Below are 20,183 nucleotides of genomic sequence, written 5' to 3'. Positions count from 1 at the left end.
TGATGCAGACTTCCAAATGGAGACGCCAGGTAGACAGATACATGAGTCTAAAGGTCAGGGAAGAGGTCCAGATTATCAGTATAAATTTGGGAGGGAATGGTTAACTGTGGAATGCGTTACAGAATTCAAGAAGGGAGATTTGACAACATTCATTGATTCTTAGAAGTTTAAGTGGAATGGTGAGAATGAAAGCTGCATCGGAGTACATTTAAGAATAAATATTTATTTCCACCCCCTATTTTCAAAGCTCTGAAACATAAGAACAAGAAATCAGCTCATAGTATCTCCATTTTGACTCCAGTCCTGACTTCACTAAACTTCTTACTCATTTTCCAGCTCCTGGTGAACGCTTCCCCCGGGATATCCGAACTTAACATATCCCAAACCTAATTCTTGACTTCTCCCATCAAACTTGGTCCTCCTCTGTGCTTCTCTCTTGTTGTCTCCTCTTGCTTGCACCACAAGCTTTTGAGTCATCCTTGATTCTCTTTTTTTCCTCACCGGTCCTCATCCAGTCCACCTTTGTCTCAGCTGCCCTCACGGAAAATCTGGATCTGACCACGTCTCCTCTCCGTCATTGTCGGCATGGTAGGCCACACCACCGTTGCCTTTTGCCTGAGCTACTGAGGAAGTGAAAATCCTAACTGGTCTTTCTGCTGCCTTTCTTCTTGTCCTAAAATGTCTTTACCCAGTAGCAGCTAACATGATCCTGGTAGAATATGATTCATATTTTTGCCACTTCTCTGCTCACAACCTTCCAGCGGCTTCCCATCTTCTTCCTCATAAAACCCAAAGGCCTTGTATCTCCTGCAGAACTGCCCCTTTCTCACCCCTGTGTTCCCCCACGCTGATCTGCTTTTGATCCTCCGCTACACCAAGCGTCCTCCCACTTTGGAGCCTTTGCAGTTGTCCCTTCTGCCTGGAGTTTTACCCAGCTAGTTACATGGCTCTCTCCCTCACTTCAAACAGGTGTCTGTTCAAATGCCATTTTATCAAAGTGACCTTCTTTAGCCAGTATACAGGCCTCGAGAATTATCCAGTGACTTTAACCTTACGGAAGTTTACATTAAGAACTGTAAGGTGTTTCACAGTGTGGAAAGGCCTCAGATGTTCAGGGAAAACCCTAAAAGACAAGGTAGTAACAAATTCAGAAGGAAAAAAAAATGTGCATTTAAGGCATTGTAATTACAGTAGGCAGCTCGTCTCAGCAGTAATGCTTAGAGTTCTTTATAGTGAGAAGGGTGAATGTGAATTTAATTTAAAATTTGAGATATGGTTATATTGGAAGAATATGGAGAGAAAAAGAAGGACTGTAAGTTATATTTTCATTTATCTTCAATCAGTGAAAAATAATGCTAAAATTGGTGACTCAAAAAACAAAATCACACACCTATAGTGTGTAGAGTACAAAGAGAAAGCATTTTGAAACTTAAAATTTCAATTTATATGTGATACCATTCAGCCTTTGATTTTGTGCTGGTACAGTCAGCATATTTAATCATGTCATAAAAACACTTTGTATATTGAATCATGAATTCATTCATAAACACAGAACAGGCATTCTAATCTTTCAGAATAGGTCAACTTTTGTAAGGATTAAAATTTGATGACTTTAAATCCTAAATCCAGTAAGACGTTTACTTATGAACACCTGAAAAGCAGTTCCTTTCCCAGGACTGTCTTTCAGGAGCAGTGCATTCAAAATAGAGGCAGTACATACATAGGAAAATGAGAATAACTCCTGTTCCATTCTGCAGTATGTTTGTGTTCAGAACTGGCTGTCTTTATGTACCAGGAGCATCTGAGCTGGAAGACATCACCCGAGACGAAATCTAGCAGCAGATCTTTACTTTCTAGATCTCTAAGCTCACTTGCCCCCTCCTCTCTCTCCCGCCCAGGTGAATTTAAATGATGTTGGCTTTTCCTCTACTGCTCCTCAGCATTGTCTACATTTACTCTTAGCGCCATGGGGAGATCAGCAGTAACTCTTCATTATGGAAGGCTGGGGATTTCTGGACTAAAAAGCAGATGTTTGAAAGGGTTTGTTTTCACTTCGGGAGAGGATATGGGAGCAGAGGTGCTCTACTGCCTTTCTGGTGTGGACGTGAGGCAGCACTGCCTCTGTGGAATGCCGTGTCACAGCACTTAATAAAATTGTTTACAAATGTAGATCCCCTTTTGAGCCTGCTCTTCTGTTGATGAGGACTTGCCATACAGATGAGCTTATACATAGGTATACAAAGATCTGTCAAGGTCATATATTGCAGCATTATTTGTAGTGGTAAAAGTGAGAACCAACTCAGATGTCCATCAGAAGGTCGGATCAATTATGGCATGACCACACAGTGGAATACTCTGAGTGACTGCCAAGAATGAGGCATGTCTCCTTGATATTTTATTAAATTTAAAAAACAAGGCACACATCAGTTGATTTGGTGTGCTGTCATTTATGTACCTACATTTCTGGAAAGCAATGTAAGAAAATATTTCAGTTGTTACCTCAAAAAAGTATACTTATACCTGGAGATATTGGTAGATTCTATACTTCTTGTACCATTTGAAGTTTTTATCTGTTTAAAAAATTAATGCTTAAATTGTTTTATACATTTTATAGCTTAGAGGAATTGTAGATGGCAATTTTAATATCTTATGGATGTTTTATGGCATTGATCTTGTAGCTTTGAAAAATGACTTTTATCTATTAAATGACACTCAGCAGTTAGCATTTTAGAATGGAGTTCTAATAAAAATCTAGTAATCTAAAATGACAGTGTCATTTCAGTGCATTAAAATTACATATTGTTGCTGTTTTGTCATTAGGTATTATGACTCTGTCCCCTTTTGATCAAATGAAGACTGCCTCCAATATCGGTGGATATAATGCAGCAATTAAAAACAGCCCACCAGCCATGTCTCAGTATATCACTGTAGGGTCCAGTCCATTTACAGGCTTCTTCTATGCTTTAGAGGTAAGTGTTTCATCATTGATTTTGATTTTCAACGTATATACAAATTGGATATGGTAATAGCCTTAAAAAGATTAAGCAGTTTACATTTGTAAGTTTCAGTATAAGCTGAAATTAGTCTCAACTCACTTTCTTCTAAATTCTTTAGATTAACTGAAAATGTACTAAAGTCAATGTAAAATAAGCAGCCTTCTTTGTTTCTGATGCCCCGAATTCTTAGTTGAGTTGTCTTAAAATATTGGTGCAGTTAGTCAGAAGCTTAGAGTTGTTAGTGATGTTGGCCCATGAGGGAGTTGAGTAAATGAGGAATTGTAAAGATAGAATGAGCTGCCAACTATAGCTGATGAAGTGGTGAAACTGCTCCCTAAAATTGGGGAGATTTAGACTTGGCAGTATTAGACTTGGCAGCTCTGATTTCTAACATAAAAAGCGCCCTTCTCAGAATTGTCCAAACAGTCTTTTTACTTTAACAAAAATATATTTTTAAAAAATAGGTGGGGGGGGATAAATTAGGAGTTTGGGATGAATAGATATACACTCCAGTATATAAAATAGGTAACCAACAAGGATTTACTATATAGCACAGGGAGCTATATTCAGTATCTTGTAATAATCAGTAATGGAAAAGAATCTGAAATGTATGTGTATATATAAAACCGAATCACTTTGCTGTATACCTGAAACTAACACAACATTGTAAACCAGCTATACTTAAATTTAAAATAAGTTTTGTACAGTATGAAGTATTTCTAAATAAAAACTGACTGAAAAAAATATTTTAAAAAGAGGGAAAAGAGCTAGTTCGGTATGGATGAGAAATCAATAGCCCTGTTAGAATAAGGCCATTTTAATGTCCTAGTTTCGGAGAAGGCAATGGCACCCCACTCCAGTACTCTTGCCTGGAAAATCCCATGGATGGAGGAGCCTGGTAGACTGCAGTCCATGGGGTCGCTAGGAGTTGGACACGACTGTATAGCTTTCAAGTAGACAACCTGAGCGACTTCACTTTCACTTTTCACTTTCATGCATTGGGGAAGGAAATGGCAACCCACTCCAGTGTTCTTGCCTGGAGAATCCCAGGGATGGGGGAGCCTGGTGGGCTGCCGTCTATGGGGTCGCACAGAGTCAGACACGATTGAAGCGACTTGGCAGCAGCAGCAGCAATGTCCTAGTTTAGATTTTTTAATTGACTACAATTTAAAGAGGGAAATCATGAAGATTATAAACTATTAGTGATTTTACTTTTCAACTGTAGAGTTAAAACTTCTGCTTATATTTCTGCCCCCTACCTTTTTAAAGTGCATCTCATTTAGAAAGTGTATTTTGTTTATTTGTCATCTTTCAAATGTTCTGTTTTTCAGGGAAGCACGCAACCACTATTATCTCACGTTGCACTTGCAGTGGCAAGTAAACTCACTTCCGCTTTATTTAATGCTGCCAGGTAATGACATCAGTTTAAATAATCTAATTTTCATCTCACTTAGTTTTAACTTGTATTTGGATGGTCTGCACATTAAAACACTGGAATCCGTGGTTTTAGTCTAAATGCTCTTTCTTTCAGTGGTTGGCTTGGTTGGAAGAGCAAGCATGAAGAAGAAGCTTTCCAGAAGCAAAAACCCAAGGTGGAACCAGCTACCCCATTAGCTGTAAGGCAAGTCTGTCGTGCTGCTCTTGCATTTTAGTATTTTTAGAAATGGACTGTTAAATGTATGGTCTTTCCATGTGCTTAGCTGATTTATTGATTTCTTGAGTCTTTGGAGCTCCTATGAGTCATTAATGTGAGACTGATGTTTTCTACCAGAATGTAAACTTCATGAGAAGAGTGGTTCCTATCTGTTTTAATGACACTTGTCTCCCCATCATGTAATAGATGGCTTATTTTGTGTGTGTGTGTTGGGTGTGTGCTTACAACACTGTACACTTAGATGTACAGTAGAAATATTGGGTTTTTGATAGCTATTGAACTTCTTTCAGTAAAAAGTTTAGTTTATTGATAAGCTGTAGAACCTTAAAAAGGACATAGTGATTTCTTAAAAAAAAAAAGTAAAAATGGGATCACATATATTCAAGCATTATGCTTGAATAATGCTGGCTTATGCTTCCTTGTTTGTTCCAGCAGTACTGGGGGATATTTAGTGGATTTGTCAGGTTTTGCAGGGAGAGGGCATGAGTGTTGCTTGATTCTGTTTTTATATCCTTTTTTATTACTCAATATAAAGTACCACCATGAAGGGAAATAAAAACCTATCCCTTTTTTTAGATGTTCTTCAACTGAAGAGATGTAGCTAATTATCTACTGGGGCTTCCCTGGTGGCTCAGAGGTTAAAGCGTCTGCCCGCAATGCGGGAGACCTGGGTTCAATCCCTGGGTCGGGAAGATCCCCTGGAGAAGGAAATGGCAACCCACTCCAGTATTCTTGCCTGGAGAATCCCATGGACGGAGGAGCCTGGTGGGCTACAGTCCACCGGGTCGCAAAGAGTCGGACACGACTGAGCAACTTCACGTCACTTCAAAATGTATTGAAGATTATCTTCTAGAGTTTTTTCCATCTAACATATCACATCCCCAGTCACCCAAGTATGAAGAAATAAGGCAAATGGCCTTATGCACTGCATGGATGTAACAAAGTTTCTGAGTACTTTGTCTCAGGAAGTTTTTTCAAAATGAGCTATTCTGGTTCTTTCTCAGTACTTCCTTACTTTTATTTTACCCACAGTTCTAATAGGATTGATTATAGACCAAGAACAGTATACAGATAACTATTTAGAAGAAGGAAAGTTCTTGCTTCAGGCAGTTACACTGATATCAGCAGGATATGCTATCTAGAGAAGAAGAAAGAGAAAAGATTAGAAATAAGAAAATATAGACAAAGATGCGAGTGTAGGAGCAAAGTATTCTAAAATTAATTGGTTGTCAGGGTAGTTTCATATGACATATTGCTTAATCAAGGAAAGATATAGTTGTACTTGATACTCTGAAAAAATAAGGTTGTGGGTATTCTGTATCAAATATCTTTGAGATAAGACTTAGGTATTATTATATAATAGAAGAAAGTTCCTTATGTATTTTGTATTATAAAATGTCTGTTGTGATTAGTTAATGAATTTAACTATTAATCCATACAAAATTCATATTTCTTTATATTAATGTAAAATCAGATTCAGTCTGTTTTGTTGCTGTATTTCATTATTCTTTTATTTATTTCTAGATTGAACTTTGATTTCTGCTTTCTTTTTTCTTTTAAATATCAGATTTGGGCTTCCAGATTCTAGACGCCATGGTGAAAGTATATGTCTGTCTCCATGTAACACACTGGCAGCAGTAACAGATGATTTTGGCAGAGTTATTTTGTTGGATGTAGCTAGAGGAATTGCAATACGCATGTGGAAAGGTACTTCTTACAAAAATCCAGGACAAAAGTTAGTTAGCTTTTTACCCCAGTAGCTGAACAGTGCTATCCTTCTTCAGCTTCTCATTGATAACAGTGTTTAATTCTTTATGCTTGCTTTCTTTCTTTTTTTAATCATGTACTCAGATCATATCAACAACATTTGACCCATAGTCCAACTGACACATCCTTTAAGTTTGACCAACGCATAGGTACTTAAAAACTCTTCCTTATGTCCTTCTTTTCAGTTCTCACATTGTCAGTTCCTGAATTCAGTTTCTTGCCCCTGCAAGGTTCATTCCAGTTTGCAGGGCCGTGCTTGAATCAAATCTTTCCAAAACTAGAATGCTGGGTGTTTCAGATTCAAGATGGCAAAACCTAGCAAGATTCATTTTTTTAAAATTTGAGTTCCATATCCATATGCCTGGGTCAGTTCATTTAAGTGTCTTGGTAACATTGTCTGTTAGAAGTTACATTTAGTGACAAGCACAGAGCTATGTACAGGATCAGTATGATATCACATGACATCCTCAGGAACTCAGTCTTATTCCATGTAGCTTCCCCATGAAGGTTATATCATGGTCTAAATGGCTGCTGAAGCTCCAGCCATCTTACATGCATCCCAGGAAGGAAGAAGGGGACAGAAAGACTACCACCTTAGTCTACTTTGAAGTTATTTTCAGAAATCTTGCCAAGCTTTTTCTGCAATACATTATTTAGGACTTAGTCACATAGCAAACCTAACTATAAGGGAGACTTAAAAATATATTGGCACATTTTCAACCTGAATAAAATAAATCCTTTTGACGAAGGAGGAGAGGAGAATTCATTGTTTGTAATCATCTTTAATATTAACATGTAAGCAGAGACTGTTAGTTAGAAACCACAATTTTGATGCAATCTGGTCTGTTTTTAGCATTGTGAGGAATAATGGATTTGAGGGCATTAAATTTAAACTCTGGACCTGACTGAGGCCACTTTTACCTTCTTGCCAAAGAATTCCTGCAGTGTTTACTTGCCACATGTTTAAATGTCTTTAGAAATAGGTTTCAAGGTAGCAGATACATCATTTCTCCCGACCTGGTGCTTGTTTTCTGAAATAACTTCAAGGGTATGTTCTCAGCAAGACTTTTCCAGAATATATACCAGTTGGTCCAGATCCACTCTGGTGATGCTATGACTGCCGTGTGGCCTGTCTTCTGCAGCTGGCGCACTCTGTCCTTTTCCTCCCCGTTACTGGGAAGAGAGGGAATAGGAAGGCATGTCAGCTGCATTTTCCTTCTCACAGGCCGGCGTTGCTTCCCGTTGCTCTGCAGCCCATGTCCTCCCTCTGTCTGTGTGCCACCAAGGGACCTGAATTGCAGGAAACCAGTTTGATCTTCTATTTTAATTGGATTTATACTTTAAATCTGAACCTTAAAATCTCTCCAGAATTTTTTAAAGAGAGGGAGGAAGGGATGGAAATCAGGGAACCTTCCATGATAACTGATTTCTTCTTAAAAAAGAAAGTGATCAGAACCAACTGTAGCAAACTGACATTTTAAAGAGACTTGGCGATTTAGGATTTGTCATAATTATAATTTTTTGTGTTTAATATATTTCATAATAAAAGAGAATATACATTTATTGCTTTTCTTGAGCCCCCCTGACTAAAACATTACGGAGTGCTTCAGAAGGCTCTGCTAAACCTAGATTCCATATCTAAGTGGCTTTCCTTTTCCTCTGTCTCTAAGGGTATCGAGATGCACAGACTGGTTGGATCCAGATTGTAGAGGACCTCCACGAAAGAGTGCCAGAAAAGGGAGACTTTTCCCCATTTGGAAGTCCTCAGGGTCCAAGTCGAGTGGCTCAGTTCCTTGTGATCTATGCACCACGAAGGGGCATTTTAGAAGTGTGGAGTACACAGCAGGGCCCTCGAGTTGGCGCTTTCAACGTGGGAAAGTACTGCAGGTAAGCCGCAAACCCTAGCCTTTTCCTGGCAGCAAAAAGAAATGCTTTTGTTCAAGTAAAGCTTCTGTTTAAAGCTACTTAATTAGATTGCAAGTTGGTTGAGAATTAAAATGTCCTTTATTGTGGTTTTTCCCCATGAGTGGCTGCTATGTAATTATGGATTAAGTGTTTAATAACAAAGGAATCTGACTGAGGAGGCCGTGATACACTACTGAATTAAAGTCAGCTTTGGTGCCCCACTTGTCCCCATCCCTTCTTACACTGTGGAGGCTGGAAAGGAAAGATTCTTTCTGATTCCCCTGGTGATGATACGAAGTCATGTGAGTGCTTTGTTTGCCACTGCGACATCAGCCTGGTTATGTGATTTTCTAGCACACTTTAACAAGGTAGAACCCTGGCAGTTAGGTTCTATTTTACTTTTTTAAAAATATTTATTTGGCTGCCTTGGGGCTTTGTTGTGGCACCCTGGATCTTCATTGCATCACGTGGATCTTTTGTTGCAGCATATAAACTCCGTGGCTTACCATATTGGTTTGTGATTTCCTCAGGCTTCTGTATCCTGGCTATAAAATAATGGGCTTAAATAACATTACTAGTCAGAGTTGGCAGCCCCAGACTTACCAGATCTGCCTGGTTGATCCAGTGTCTGGAAGTGTGAAAACAGTCAGTGTTCCTTTCCACTTAGCATTGAGGTAAGTTGTATCGCATGCCAGCTTATTAATGTCCCTCTACTGACTTTTCCCAGTCCTTTTTTTATATATATATATATATTAAACTTTTAATTTTGTACTGTAGTATGGCCGATTAACACTGTTGTGATAGTTTCAGGTAGACAGCAAAGGGACTCAGCCATACATATACATGTATCCATTCTTCCCCAAATTCCACTCCCATCCAGACTGCCACACAACACTGAACAGAGTTCCCTATGCTATACAGTAGGTTCTTGTTGGTTGTTCATTTTAAATATAGCTTTGTTTTGTAGCTATTGTTTTATTTCTCTCTGGACTGATCCCTTTAAAGTTAAATAGGAAGCGTAGAAAAGAAAAAGAAATTTGGATGTATCAGAATTAGAAGGAAGACAGCTTCACTTTCTTTAAGAACTTGTTGTATTTTTTTGTTTTAGCGATAAGAAGAGTGAACGAGCCAAGGACATGCACTTAGTGAAGAAACTGGGAACCTTGCTGAAAGCAAAATGTCCCAATCTTGGTAGGTGTCCTTTAATAAAAATGAAGGATACTGTCATGGCATTTTTAAAGTTAATAGAATATTCTAAATGGAGCAAGCAAAACACTTTAGTGCATTTATAAGCTGTTGCAACTCCTTTGTGGAATGAGATGAGGTACAAGTAATCATGTATAGCTTTTATTGGAATTATTCTGAAGGATGAAGCATGCCATCGAGGGATTATTAAAATTTGTAACAATAAAACAGTAATTTCCAAGAGGACTCAGAAATCCTTCAGACTGACTGATAGTGCAAATACATGTGTTTTTCTTTAGAATAAAGTTTACCTGTCGTAAAAGTGAACCAAAATTTTATTTTGGTTAATTTTCTTTCTAGATTTGATTGAAACAGAAATAAAGGAATTAATTCTTGATATTAAATACCCTGCAACCAAAAAACAAGTAAGTGTATAAAATAAAAGATCTTTCCTGCCAAGTGACTGTTATATTCCCTTCTTAATAAAATCTGTATTTTCCTATTTGCTTCCAAAAACATGACAGGCCAAAATCCTCTTTCTGTGTTTTTATGCATGTTCATCCTTTTTTTACATCCCTATGCAAAAGTTTCTATTGTCTCTTTTGTCTTTCTTCTTTTTTGATTAAGTAATACTACCATACATGGAAGTATGTGTGTTTTATATACACGAAAACCCATACATAGCATATATTCAAATTAAGTAATAATAATAAGACAAAGCTGTGTATGACCACCCCCCTTAGGAAACAGGATGTTACCAGGAACTCTGAAGAGCCCTCCCTGCATGTCCCTCCTCCTCCCATCCCTTCTCCCATTCCTACAGTAACCAGTGTTTAGAATTTTGTGTTCCTCTTTTGCTTTTCTTTGTAGTTACAGCATTTCTGTATGACTCCTTTAAAACATAGTGATGCATTTTCTACTTTTTTGAACTTGAAGTGAATCGAGTCCTACTCTGTCTTCTTTGTGACCTACTCCATTCTCTTACCATTGTGTTTCTGGAAGTTGTCTGCATTGCTGCCTGCAGCTAACTCGTGTAATGTATGAATTACACTCTGTGACTGTCATTTATTTATTCACTGTCTGTGGACATTTACGTTGTTCTCAGTTTTTTGCTGTTACCAACAATAAGAGTATGATTATCCTTGTACAATGTTTCCTGGCACACAAATGTAAGAGTTTCTCTTGAGTTTATACCTTAGAGTGGAATCTCTAGGGTATGAGCTTCTGGCTGGTTGTTGATAAATTACTTCTCAAAATACTTGTACTAATTTACATTCACATTGATACTGTAGAAGAGGCCCTGTTGCTTCTTAGCTTCTCATGGAATAATCAAGACTTGTTGCCTTTTCCAGGCTCCTGGTTGTAATATGGTAGCTCGTTACGTTACTGCCACTCCTCTTACCCAAATCCCTGCCGTTGCTGCTTGGGTTCTGACATGGCTCGTTGGTCCTCAGGGATCCCTCTGAACTCTGCTTTTAATCAGAACAGAGGGCTAATGACTGCAGTCTCACTCAGATTCCCTGGGGGTGTTGATTCCAGGACCCCCTGTGAATACCTAAATCTGAAGGTGCTCAAGTCCCTTTATAAAACTGTGTGAAGTGACAGTGGCTCAGTTGTGTCCAACTCTTTGTGACCCTGTGGACTATACAGTCCGTGGAATTCTCCAGGCCAGAATACTGGAGTGGGTAGCCTTTCCCTTCTCCAGGGCATCTTCCCACCCCAGGGATCGAACCCAGGCCTCCCACATTGCAGGTGGCTTCTTTATCAGCTGAGCCACAAGGGAAGCCCAAGAATACTGGAGTGGATAGCCTATCCCTCCTTCACAGAATCTTCCCGACCCAGGAATTGAACTGGGGTCTCTTGCATTGCAGGCAGATTCTTTACCAACTGAGCTATCAAGGAAGCCCCATAAAATTGTGTAGTATTTGCATATAACCTACGCACATCCTCTTGTATACTTTAAATCCTCTCTAGATTACTTGTAATGGCTAACACAGTGTAAGTGCTATGTAAACAGTTGTAAATACAGCGTAAGTGCTGTGTAAATAGTTGCAAGTATGGGGCAAATTCACAGTTGCTTTTAGGAACTTTGTGGAATTTTTTTCTTTCCGAGTATTTTCAGTCTGTGGTTGGTTGAATCCGTAAATGAGGAACCCATGGATACAGAGGGCTGATTACACTTGTTTTCTGATTATTTCATATGTATTAGTCCTAGCTCCCCAGCTTTTTCCTCTTTATATCTTTTAAGCTCCTTCAAATAGGACCTTACCAAATGCGTCATTTTCATAATACACAGCATCTGAATAGTAGGATGATTTAGTGAATACTGGTTTCTTTCTGTCCCTCTTATTCTGTTATGGCACTCATTTTCTAAAAACACTATCATTTTATTGTAAAACTGACAGGTTTCTGACTTTTAATTGTGTTTTCCACTCCACTGACAGTACTAATAGGTTCTCATTTTCCTTGGGGCAAAGTTTCCATTATTAAATGTGATTCTTTTGACAGAGTGAGCATGTAGAGAGCAGTTTAGGGCTTCAATCTTAGAAAGGGAGGGTCAGAACCCACATAATTTTTCTCATTTTAATACCATCTTTTTTACATCATAGAACAATAAAATCAGGAAACTTTAGAACAGTACAAACTGTTTCCTTAATTTTTTTAATACTGCTGAAGTTCGTATGAAGCTATGAATTTTATAAAAAATACTAAACAACCTAATAGTTAAATTTGTGTATTGTTTTACAACAGTTAAGGGAGGAAAGAAACCAGTTTAGACTTTGAAGACTGAATAATATTAGTAAGGCAGTGAGCCGCTAACTTGTGTGATAGTAGACAAACAGAGGCAGATGACATTTTCCTAGGTATTTGCCTTTTTCGATCACTTTCTGTCTTTTTATTTAATATTTTATTCATTTATTTGGCTACTTTGGGTCTTAGTTGCAGCACGTAGGATGTTCGTTTCAGCATTTGGGATCTTTTGTTGTGGTGCACAGCCTCTCTAGTTTGGCACACAGGCTCTTGTGCTCAGACTTAGTTGCCTGGCAGCCGTTCTTTGTAAGTAAGTAAGTGAAGTCGCTCAGTTGTGTCCAACTCTTTGTGGCCCCATGGACTGTAGCCCACCAGACTTCTTTGTCCATGGGGTTCTCTAGGCAAGAATACTAGAGTGGGTTGCCATTCCCTTCTCCAGGGGATCTTCCCAACCCAGGGATTGAACCCGGGTCTCCCGCATTGCAGGCAGCCTTTCTTTGACTAGGGCTCAAACCTGTGTTCCCTGCATTGAAAGGCGGATTCCTAACCAGTGGGCCACCAGGGAAGTCCCTGGGTCACTTTCTTTATATCCTCCATGCATTTGCCTCATGCTAGGCTGGCCCAACCTCCAGAGCTGCCCTCTCTCTGCACCTGTTTCTCCCCAACAGACACACAGAGTTGTTGTTGGATGAAGTCTGTTATTTGTTATTTGTCTCATGCCACATTCATAGCGTACCTTTTATACTGTTTAATCTCATAATTCAAAATTCAGTTTAACATGCTGATATGAAAGGACAAGTGTGAACTTTAAGTGCTGTGTGTAACCCACTAGTGATTCTGATGGTTGCTCTTTTAGGAGTGAAGTAATGATGAAGATTCTTAAATACCTACCAGTAGGCAGAAGGAGAGTAGGCGTGGAGAGGTGGGAAATATATTCATCTAGATTGGCCTGTGGATACAGCCAGCCATGCTTAAGCACAGTAACATAGCAGTAATTAAGTTGTCAGCTTTTATTATTGGCATGACAATGGCAATGTCTGCTTTTCATTTATGCATATATACAAAACTCTTACTGGTGAATAACTTTGTCTCTGCTCAGCCATCCTGTTGAACCTCAGTTGCTTTCCAAGTTGTTTCATTCTCAGTCTGGACTTCTTGTCATGGTACCATATTTGGCATGACATGAAATTGATTACATATTACTTATGATGCAACTTAAGCTCTTGGATGATTAATACATCTTAAAATGGAGTTTCCCTTTGAAACTTGGGGCAGTGAAACTATGGGCATAAATGTAAAATTGAAAAACCAAGATCTTTGCCTTGTACGAAAATTGTTCCTTATCTTTCTTGTAGGCAGCTTCCCTGGTGGCTTAGACGGTAAAAGCATCTGCCTGTAATGTGGGAGACCCGGGTTCAGTTTCTGGGTTGGGAAGATCCTCTGGAGAAGGAAATGGCAACCTGCTCCAGTACTCTTGCCTGGAAAATCCCATGGACGAAGGAGCCTGGTAGGCTACAGTCCATGGGATCTCAAAGAGTCAGACATGACTGAGCGACTTCACTTTCTTTTTTCTCTTTTTCTTCTAGGCATTGGAAAGCATATTGGCAAGCGAACGTTTACCATTTTCCTGCCTTAAAAACATCACTCAGACATTAATGGACACTTTAAAAAATCAAGGTAATAGGGTTTGTTTATGGTCTCACCTCAAATTCTATAACTCTGACCATAGGAAGTATTAACTGTTTATGATGCCCTTCTGTTACCTTGATGTGGTAATATGTATAAGAAACAATGTATAAGAAAGAAGAAAACTTATTTCATACCTTTGTCATTGGGGACTTTTAAAATTCCCTGTTCAGTGTGTGCTACTGATCTTTCTCTGAGTATGTTGACTCTCTTTCTTACTGTAAATATTTTTCATTTGAATCCATCTATTATGAGGAAAGATAGAATGATGGGAAGTGACTATTGTGATAATAGTTGTAAAGCGTTTTGAAAGCCATTGGCATGTGGGGACAAGATAGCTGGTGGTAAGCAAAAAAACAACCAGGCTGTCTTGCTGCCATTGTATTTTAACTCTCAGTAATGTTGTTTTGACCATGATAATGATTTTTTTTCTAAATTCTATGCTTTGATTAATGTTTTGTCAGTGTATGGAATCCATATTTTTTCATCCACTTCCCTCATGAATGGAACTAGGGCTTCCAGAATCACAGACTATGATTACATGACCAGTTCTGATTGTTTTTTACTGTTCAGAATATATTTGTCTGGAAAAGAATTACATCTGTAACTGTGGGGTTGTAACTCCATATTCTGTCCAGCTGAGCTAGAAAAATTTATTATGAGTTCCTAACATCAGTTAAAAATGTAGTATGTGGTATACTGACTTCATCTAGTTGTGATTTTTTGCTTGCTTATTGTGTGAATTATATCTTTATTGAATTTGTTACAGTACTGTTTCTGTGTTATGTTTTGGGTTTTTTTGGCCACAAGGCACATGGGATCTTAGCTCCTTGACCAAAAATCACACCCTCAATGCCTATGTAGGAAGGGAGAGTCCCAACCCCTGAACTGCCAGGAGGCTTCATATTTAAGCCAGCCGAGAGTGGCTTATGGAGAAGGAAATGGCAACCCACTCCAGTGTTCTTGCCTGGAGAATCCCAGGGACGGGGGAGCCTGGTGGGCTGCCGTCTCTGGGGTCGCACAGAATCGGACACGACTGAAGCGACTTAGCAGCAGCAGCAGCAGAGTGGCTTAATAGATAAAGCGTAATATGCTGTTCCAGGGGACTTACCTGGTGGTACAGTGGTTCAGACTCTACTTCCACTGCAGGGGGCACTGCTTCAGTTCCCTGGTGGAGGAACTGAGATGCCACATGCTGCATGGTATGACCAAAAATTAAACAGATAAATAAATATTAATGCTGTTGCAGGACAGTAAGCATCCTGATTTTGAAATTTTTTTCTTAACACATGTAAAATTGACTTTTGGCAAATAGAAACCTCCCTTAGTGCATACAACATGTTAGAAATACCTCTTTTAAAAAGTATCAGATCAGATCAGTCGCTCAGTCACGTGCGACTCTGCGACCCCATGAATCGCAGCACGCCAGGCCTCCCTGTCCATCACCAACTCCCGGAGTTCACTCAGACTCATGTCCACCGAGTTGGTGATGCCACCCAGCCATCACATCCTCTTTCGTCCCCTTCTCCTCCTGCCCCCAATCCCTCCCAGCATCAGAGTCTTTTCCAACGAGTCAACTCTTCACATGAGGTGGCCAAAGTACTGGAGTTTCAGCTTTAGCATTATTCCTTCCAAAGAACACCCAGGGCTGATCTCCTTCAGAATGGACTGGTTGGATCTTCTTGCAGTCCAAGGGACTCTCAAGAGTCTTCTCCAACACCACAGTTCAAAAGCATCAATTCTTCGGCGCTCAGCCTTCTTCACAATCCACCTCTCACATCCATACATGACCACAGGAAAAACCATAGCCTTGACTAGATGGACCTTTGTTGGCAAAGTAGTGTCTCTGCTTTTGAATATGCTGTCTAGGTTGGTCATAACTTTCCTTCCAAGGAGTAATCGTCTTTTAATTTCATGGCTGCAGTCACCATCTGTAGTGATTTTGGAGCCCAGAAAAATAAAGTCTGACACTGTTTCCACTGTTTCCCCATCTATTTCCCATGAAGTGATGGGACCGGATGCCATGATCTTCGTTTTCTGAATGTTGAGCTTTAAGCCAACTTTTTCACTCTCCACTTTCACTTTCATCAAGAGGCTTTTGAGTTCCTCTTCACTTTCTGCCATAAGGGTGGTGTCATCTGCATATCTGAGGTTATTGATATTTCTCCCGGCAATCTTGGTTCCAGCTTGTGTTTCTTCCAGTCCAGCGTTTCTCATGATGTACTCTACATATAAGTTAAATAAACAGGGTGACAATATACAGCCTTGACAAACTCCTTTTCCTATTTGGAACTAGTCTGTTGTTCCATGTCCAGTTCTAACTGTTGCTTCCTGACCTGCATACAAATTTCTCAAGAGGCAGATCAGGTGTATAGTGCACTTCTAAAATCTCCCTGTCCCCCTAAGGATTTTTTTAAAACATCAAAAAAATTATTAAAATTTACCTTGCACTGGGCTAGGAGTAAACCAAACACCATTGTCAGAGTTCTGTAACATCACTAGCTTCAAGTTCTACCCACAAATGAGAGTCCTAAAAATGACAAATATTGAGTATGCTACATTTTATTTTGGCTGTGAGAATATAGACAATCTTCCATGTTATTGTATCCCATAACAGAGTCTTGGAGTTTTCAGTGTCTGCCTTTATCATACAGGAATGTATTATGCAGAGAGTGGGTATTTTTCCAGCGATAATCTCGACAAGAAACCTGACTGATGTGGGTGGAATTCTACTTTTGGTCTCTTTCTCAGCCTCTCTTGAGGATGCATGTGTTACAGTCCAGTTTCTGGTTGAATTATAGTATCTTTGAGCACTGTGATAAGAAGAGCCAGGCAGCTTTCCAATTGTCTTTTCTCAGGGTATGAGAATAATAGACAACATTTGAGTTAGAGAGTGAGGGAAGGATGTTTTCAAACCTGTTTCCAAAATATTTGTTTAAATTTGAGTACTAGACTAAAATATCTCTTCTGTTTTCTTTCTTTTTTTCCTCTCTCACTATTATAGCACCTTCATTTAAAAATGTAGACACTTTGTATGATATAAAAATTATTTTTGCCTTCTTAATTTGTTATTGAAAATATAGCAATATTATAAAATGGAACATCAAGAAATTATGTAAAATTAAGTTATTTTTATCAGTCTGTTAAATATCTCTCTTTAATGTATTTTTTCTTTCTACCTTGTAGAGCTTGAGTCTGTTGATGAAGGACTGCTACAATTTTGTGCCAATAAATTGAAATTACTCCATCTTTATGAGTCTGTTAGTCAATTAAATTCCACTGATTTTCATTCAGATACACCATTCTCTGATAATGTGAGTAATCCCATTATTCATTATACAAAATCATCTCTTTGGTTATTTATTATTTTTTAATTGATAGTAAAGAAGTACAAATATTAAGGTTTTTTTTTTTAATGTGTAAAGGTTTATGTTCTTTAAAAGATCCCTGCTGGCTTCTGTGCCTTGCTCCTAAATTTATGTTATTTAGGCTTGAATATTGAGCTTGTTATTAATCCATTGGTTTTCCTTAAGTTCTTTTATAAAATTGCTTCTTACAACTTCTTTTTGACAGGGTTTGCTAATCAAAACTGTGCAATGAACGGAAGTAGCAAATTTTATATTTCTTTTAAAGAAAATGATTCTAACAAGCAGAAGAGACCAGCTTTTCTGTGTTGTTGTTAGTAAACTCATACTGCTGTTGTTTACTACATAATAGAATACATTTTTAAGATAGTCCATCTTACATCAGTGTGTTTAAAGTAATTGTAGAAAATGTTCTATGGTTTTATTCTTCAAAATGTAAAAAAGTGATAGGACCTTATAATCCTTATTATAGTACAAGTGCAGTATTGCTCATTTCTAGGAGAGTATACAAAACTCCTACTTTCTCTGCAGAGAAGTAGAATTTCTCGTGATAAGAGAACAGAGAGAAATATTGTCCTCTCTTCCCTCAAGTACTGTGTGACCGTGCGCAGATTGGTGGCTTCAGGGTCTCATGTCTTTTACTTATCTAAAGGAAAACCATTAAAGTGACTTTAGTGATTTGTCAAGGCACTGGTAACGCTTTTAAAAAACATATTTGGTATATCTGAAAGCTCATTGAATTTTAAAACAGTTGCCTATTATTGTTAATACATGTATAGAAATAAACAGAAATTTTAAACAAAAATGAGAATTGGCAAATACTGAAAATATTTCCTCTCAGTATTGAAAATAATGCACACATTCTAACTTTTTTTTTTAATCTTTGGTATTATAGATGAATTTTATAAAGTATTTTAACGATCTCTTCATAATACTACTCTATGAATGCCATGATAAATGACAAGGCCATTTTTTAGGAGATTTTGTTCTGCCATTACTTCTCCAATAGTGAAAAATACTTTCAAGCAGCAGAAAAGTTCAGGTTGATTAAGTTATACCTATAGGGTGCCTGGGGTGGGAAGATCCCCTGGAGAAGGGAGTGGCTACCCACTCCAGTATCCTTGCCTAGAGAATCCCATGGACAGAGGAACCTGGTGGGCAGCAGTCCATGAGGTCTCAAAGAGGTGGACACGACTGAGCGACCAAACTGCCGCCGCCACCAGTGGTAGTATCAGGAGATGTTTCTGCACATCTGATGTGAAAACAGTTTGAAAGACTGGCAGGTTGTATCTGTTACTTTTTAACCTCTGCAACCCTGAGAGCCATATAGAGGATTTATATGCAGATACAGTGAGGACTGTTGCCCACTGCTTTTATTTTATAGTGTTTGTGCTGCTTACTAAAACAAGTATTAAATATCAAATAGTTCTTTAGTTTCCTCAGAATCACAAGAGTTGGCAATTAACAACCACTTACATTTTTTTCTGATTAAGCAATAATATATGTTTATTAAAATTCAGACATTTTAGAAGGGTATTGAATAATCTCAAGAAACTTTCTAAGAATGATACTTCCAGTAATATGTAGTGTTTCAAGATTATTTTATTTAAATAACATCCTACTTATCAGTTGAGAGTAACATTTTCAGCAGAGCACACCATAGCTATCATATTAATTAAGAAATCATTTTTTGCTTATAGTCTTGGATTTTGTTTCAGATGATAATGTCAGATAATGACAGATAATTGACACATAGTGGCAGTCGTAGAAAGAGAAATGGTCTGTTGATAACTTCCTTCCTCCCTAAATTTAAGGACTTGGCCGTGTTACTAAGGCTGGATGAAAAAGAACTCCTTAAGCTCCAGGCCTTGTTAGAGAAGTATAAGCAAGAGAACAACAGGACTGCTGTCCGATTTTCTGATGATAAGGATGGTGTGTTGCCTGTGAAAACATTCCTGGAATATTTAGAATATGAGAAAGATGTGGTCAACATAAAGAAGACAAGTGAAGAGGAATATGTGGCTTTGGGTAGGTAGAATGAATGATAAACTACTTTCTGAATCCTCCCTCTTTTTAAATTAATTAACCAAAGAATTGAATGTATGTTTTACAGTCAACGGAAGACTCTCTGGATAGGTGGGCACTGTCTTATAAAAGTTGTACTGAATTAAAAAGTATACTTAGGAGACAGTGTGAGACATGTAATGATTTGCTTTCTGCTTTAATCACTTAAGCAAACTGAGCCATTGATTTCCCTTCTCTGCTGTTGTTTTGCTCCTCTAGGGATCTAGATTGCAATTCAGGAAGATTTTGAGTTTGGTAAGCAGGCATTGGTTGACGTGTTTTGTTTTTGTTTTACCAGGCAGTTTCTTTTTTTGGAAGTGTTTATGTGGAGAAAGCTCCACTGAGGAAATGTGTCACACTTTGGAGTCGGCTGGACTTAGCCCCCAGCTGTTGTTGGTAAGGTTTCTTGTTGCTGGATGCTGTTCTTCCTCGTTAATGTCATCTGGAAGTGGCTGTCTCTCTTTTTTTTTTTTTTTTTTACTCTTGTCTAAAGTGTATTATAGAGCATACATGAAGACTTTCTAAAAACGATCAAGGAAATGTATAGTCATGTATTTAATTGAATAATAATATCTGATTTTTCTCATTCTCTGTAAATTATAACCAGCATATTACAAGGTTGGCCTAAAATAAATTTAGAATCTGTTGTGTATGCATACATTTACAGTGGACTGGGATCATCAGAAAAAAATGTTCATATTAGCCTAAAAAGATCTTATCTAGAGAACAAAACTGTTTCCTTAAAGCATTATTGAATTATCAGACATTCCCAGACCTTGAATATGTGTTAGGATTTAATCTCTGTGCCAT

General features: G+C 38.3%; 1 protein-coding gene across 2 annotated transcripts in view; it reads left to right on the top strand.

Annotated features, from left to right (window-relative positions):
* The window catches only part of RAB3GAP2 (RAB3 GTPase activating non-catalytic protein subunit 2), a 103,998-nt gene that overhangs the window by 54,243 nt on the left and 29,572 nt on the right, over positions 1-20,183 (top strand). The window contains exons 10-21 of one of the 2 annotated variants that reach the window (NM_001192199.1): positions 2,821-2,969; positions 4,328-4,407; positions 4,528-4,617; positions 6,218-6,357; positions 8,088-8,304; positions 8,853-8,996; positions 9,431-9,513; positions 9,868-9,932; positions 13,845-13,935; positions 17,131-17,258; positions 19,124-19,337; positions 19,672-19,769. In NM_001192199.1, coding sequence (NP_001179128.1) covers positions 2,821-2,969; positions 4,328-4,407; positions 4,528-4,617; positions 6,218-6,357; positions 8,088-8,304; positions 8,853-8,996; positions 9,431-9,513; positions 9,868-9,932; positions 13,845-13,935; positions 17,131-17,258; positions 19,124-19,337; positions 19,672-19,769 — 1,499 coding nt within the window. The remainder of the gene's footprint in view (positions 1-2,820; positions 2,970-4,327; positions 4,408-4,527; positions 4,618-6,217; positions 6,358-8,087; positions 8,305-8,852; positions 8,997-9,430; positions 9,514-9,867; positions 9,933-13,844; positions 13,936-17,130; positions 17,259-19,123; positions 19,338-19,671; positions 19,770-20,183) is intronic. The other variant, XM_059875466.1, reaches the window with a different exon arrangement.

This window comes from Bos taurus, chromosome 16, assembly GCF_002263795.3.
Source record: "Bos taurus isolate L1 Dominette 01449 registration number 42190680 breed Hereford chromosome 16, ARS-UCD2.0, whole genome shotgun sequence".
NCBI classification, from domain to species: Eukaryota; Metazoa; Chordata; class Mammalia; order Artiodactyla; family Bovidae; genus Bos; species Bos taurus.
This window is presented reverse-complemented; position numbering and strand designations above follow the sequence as displayed.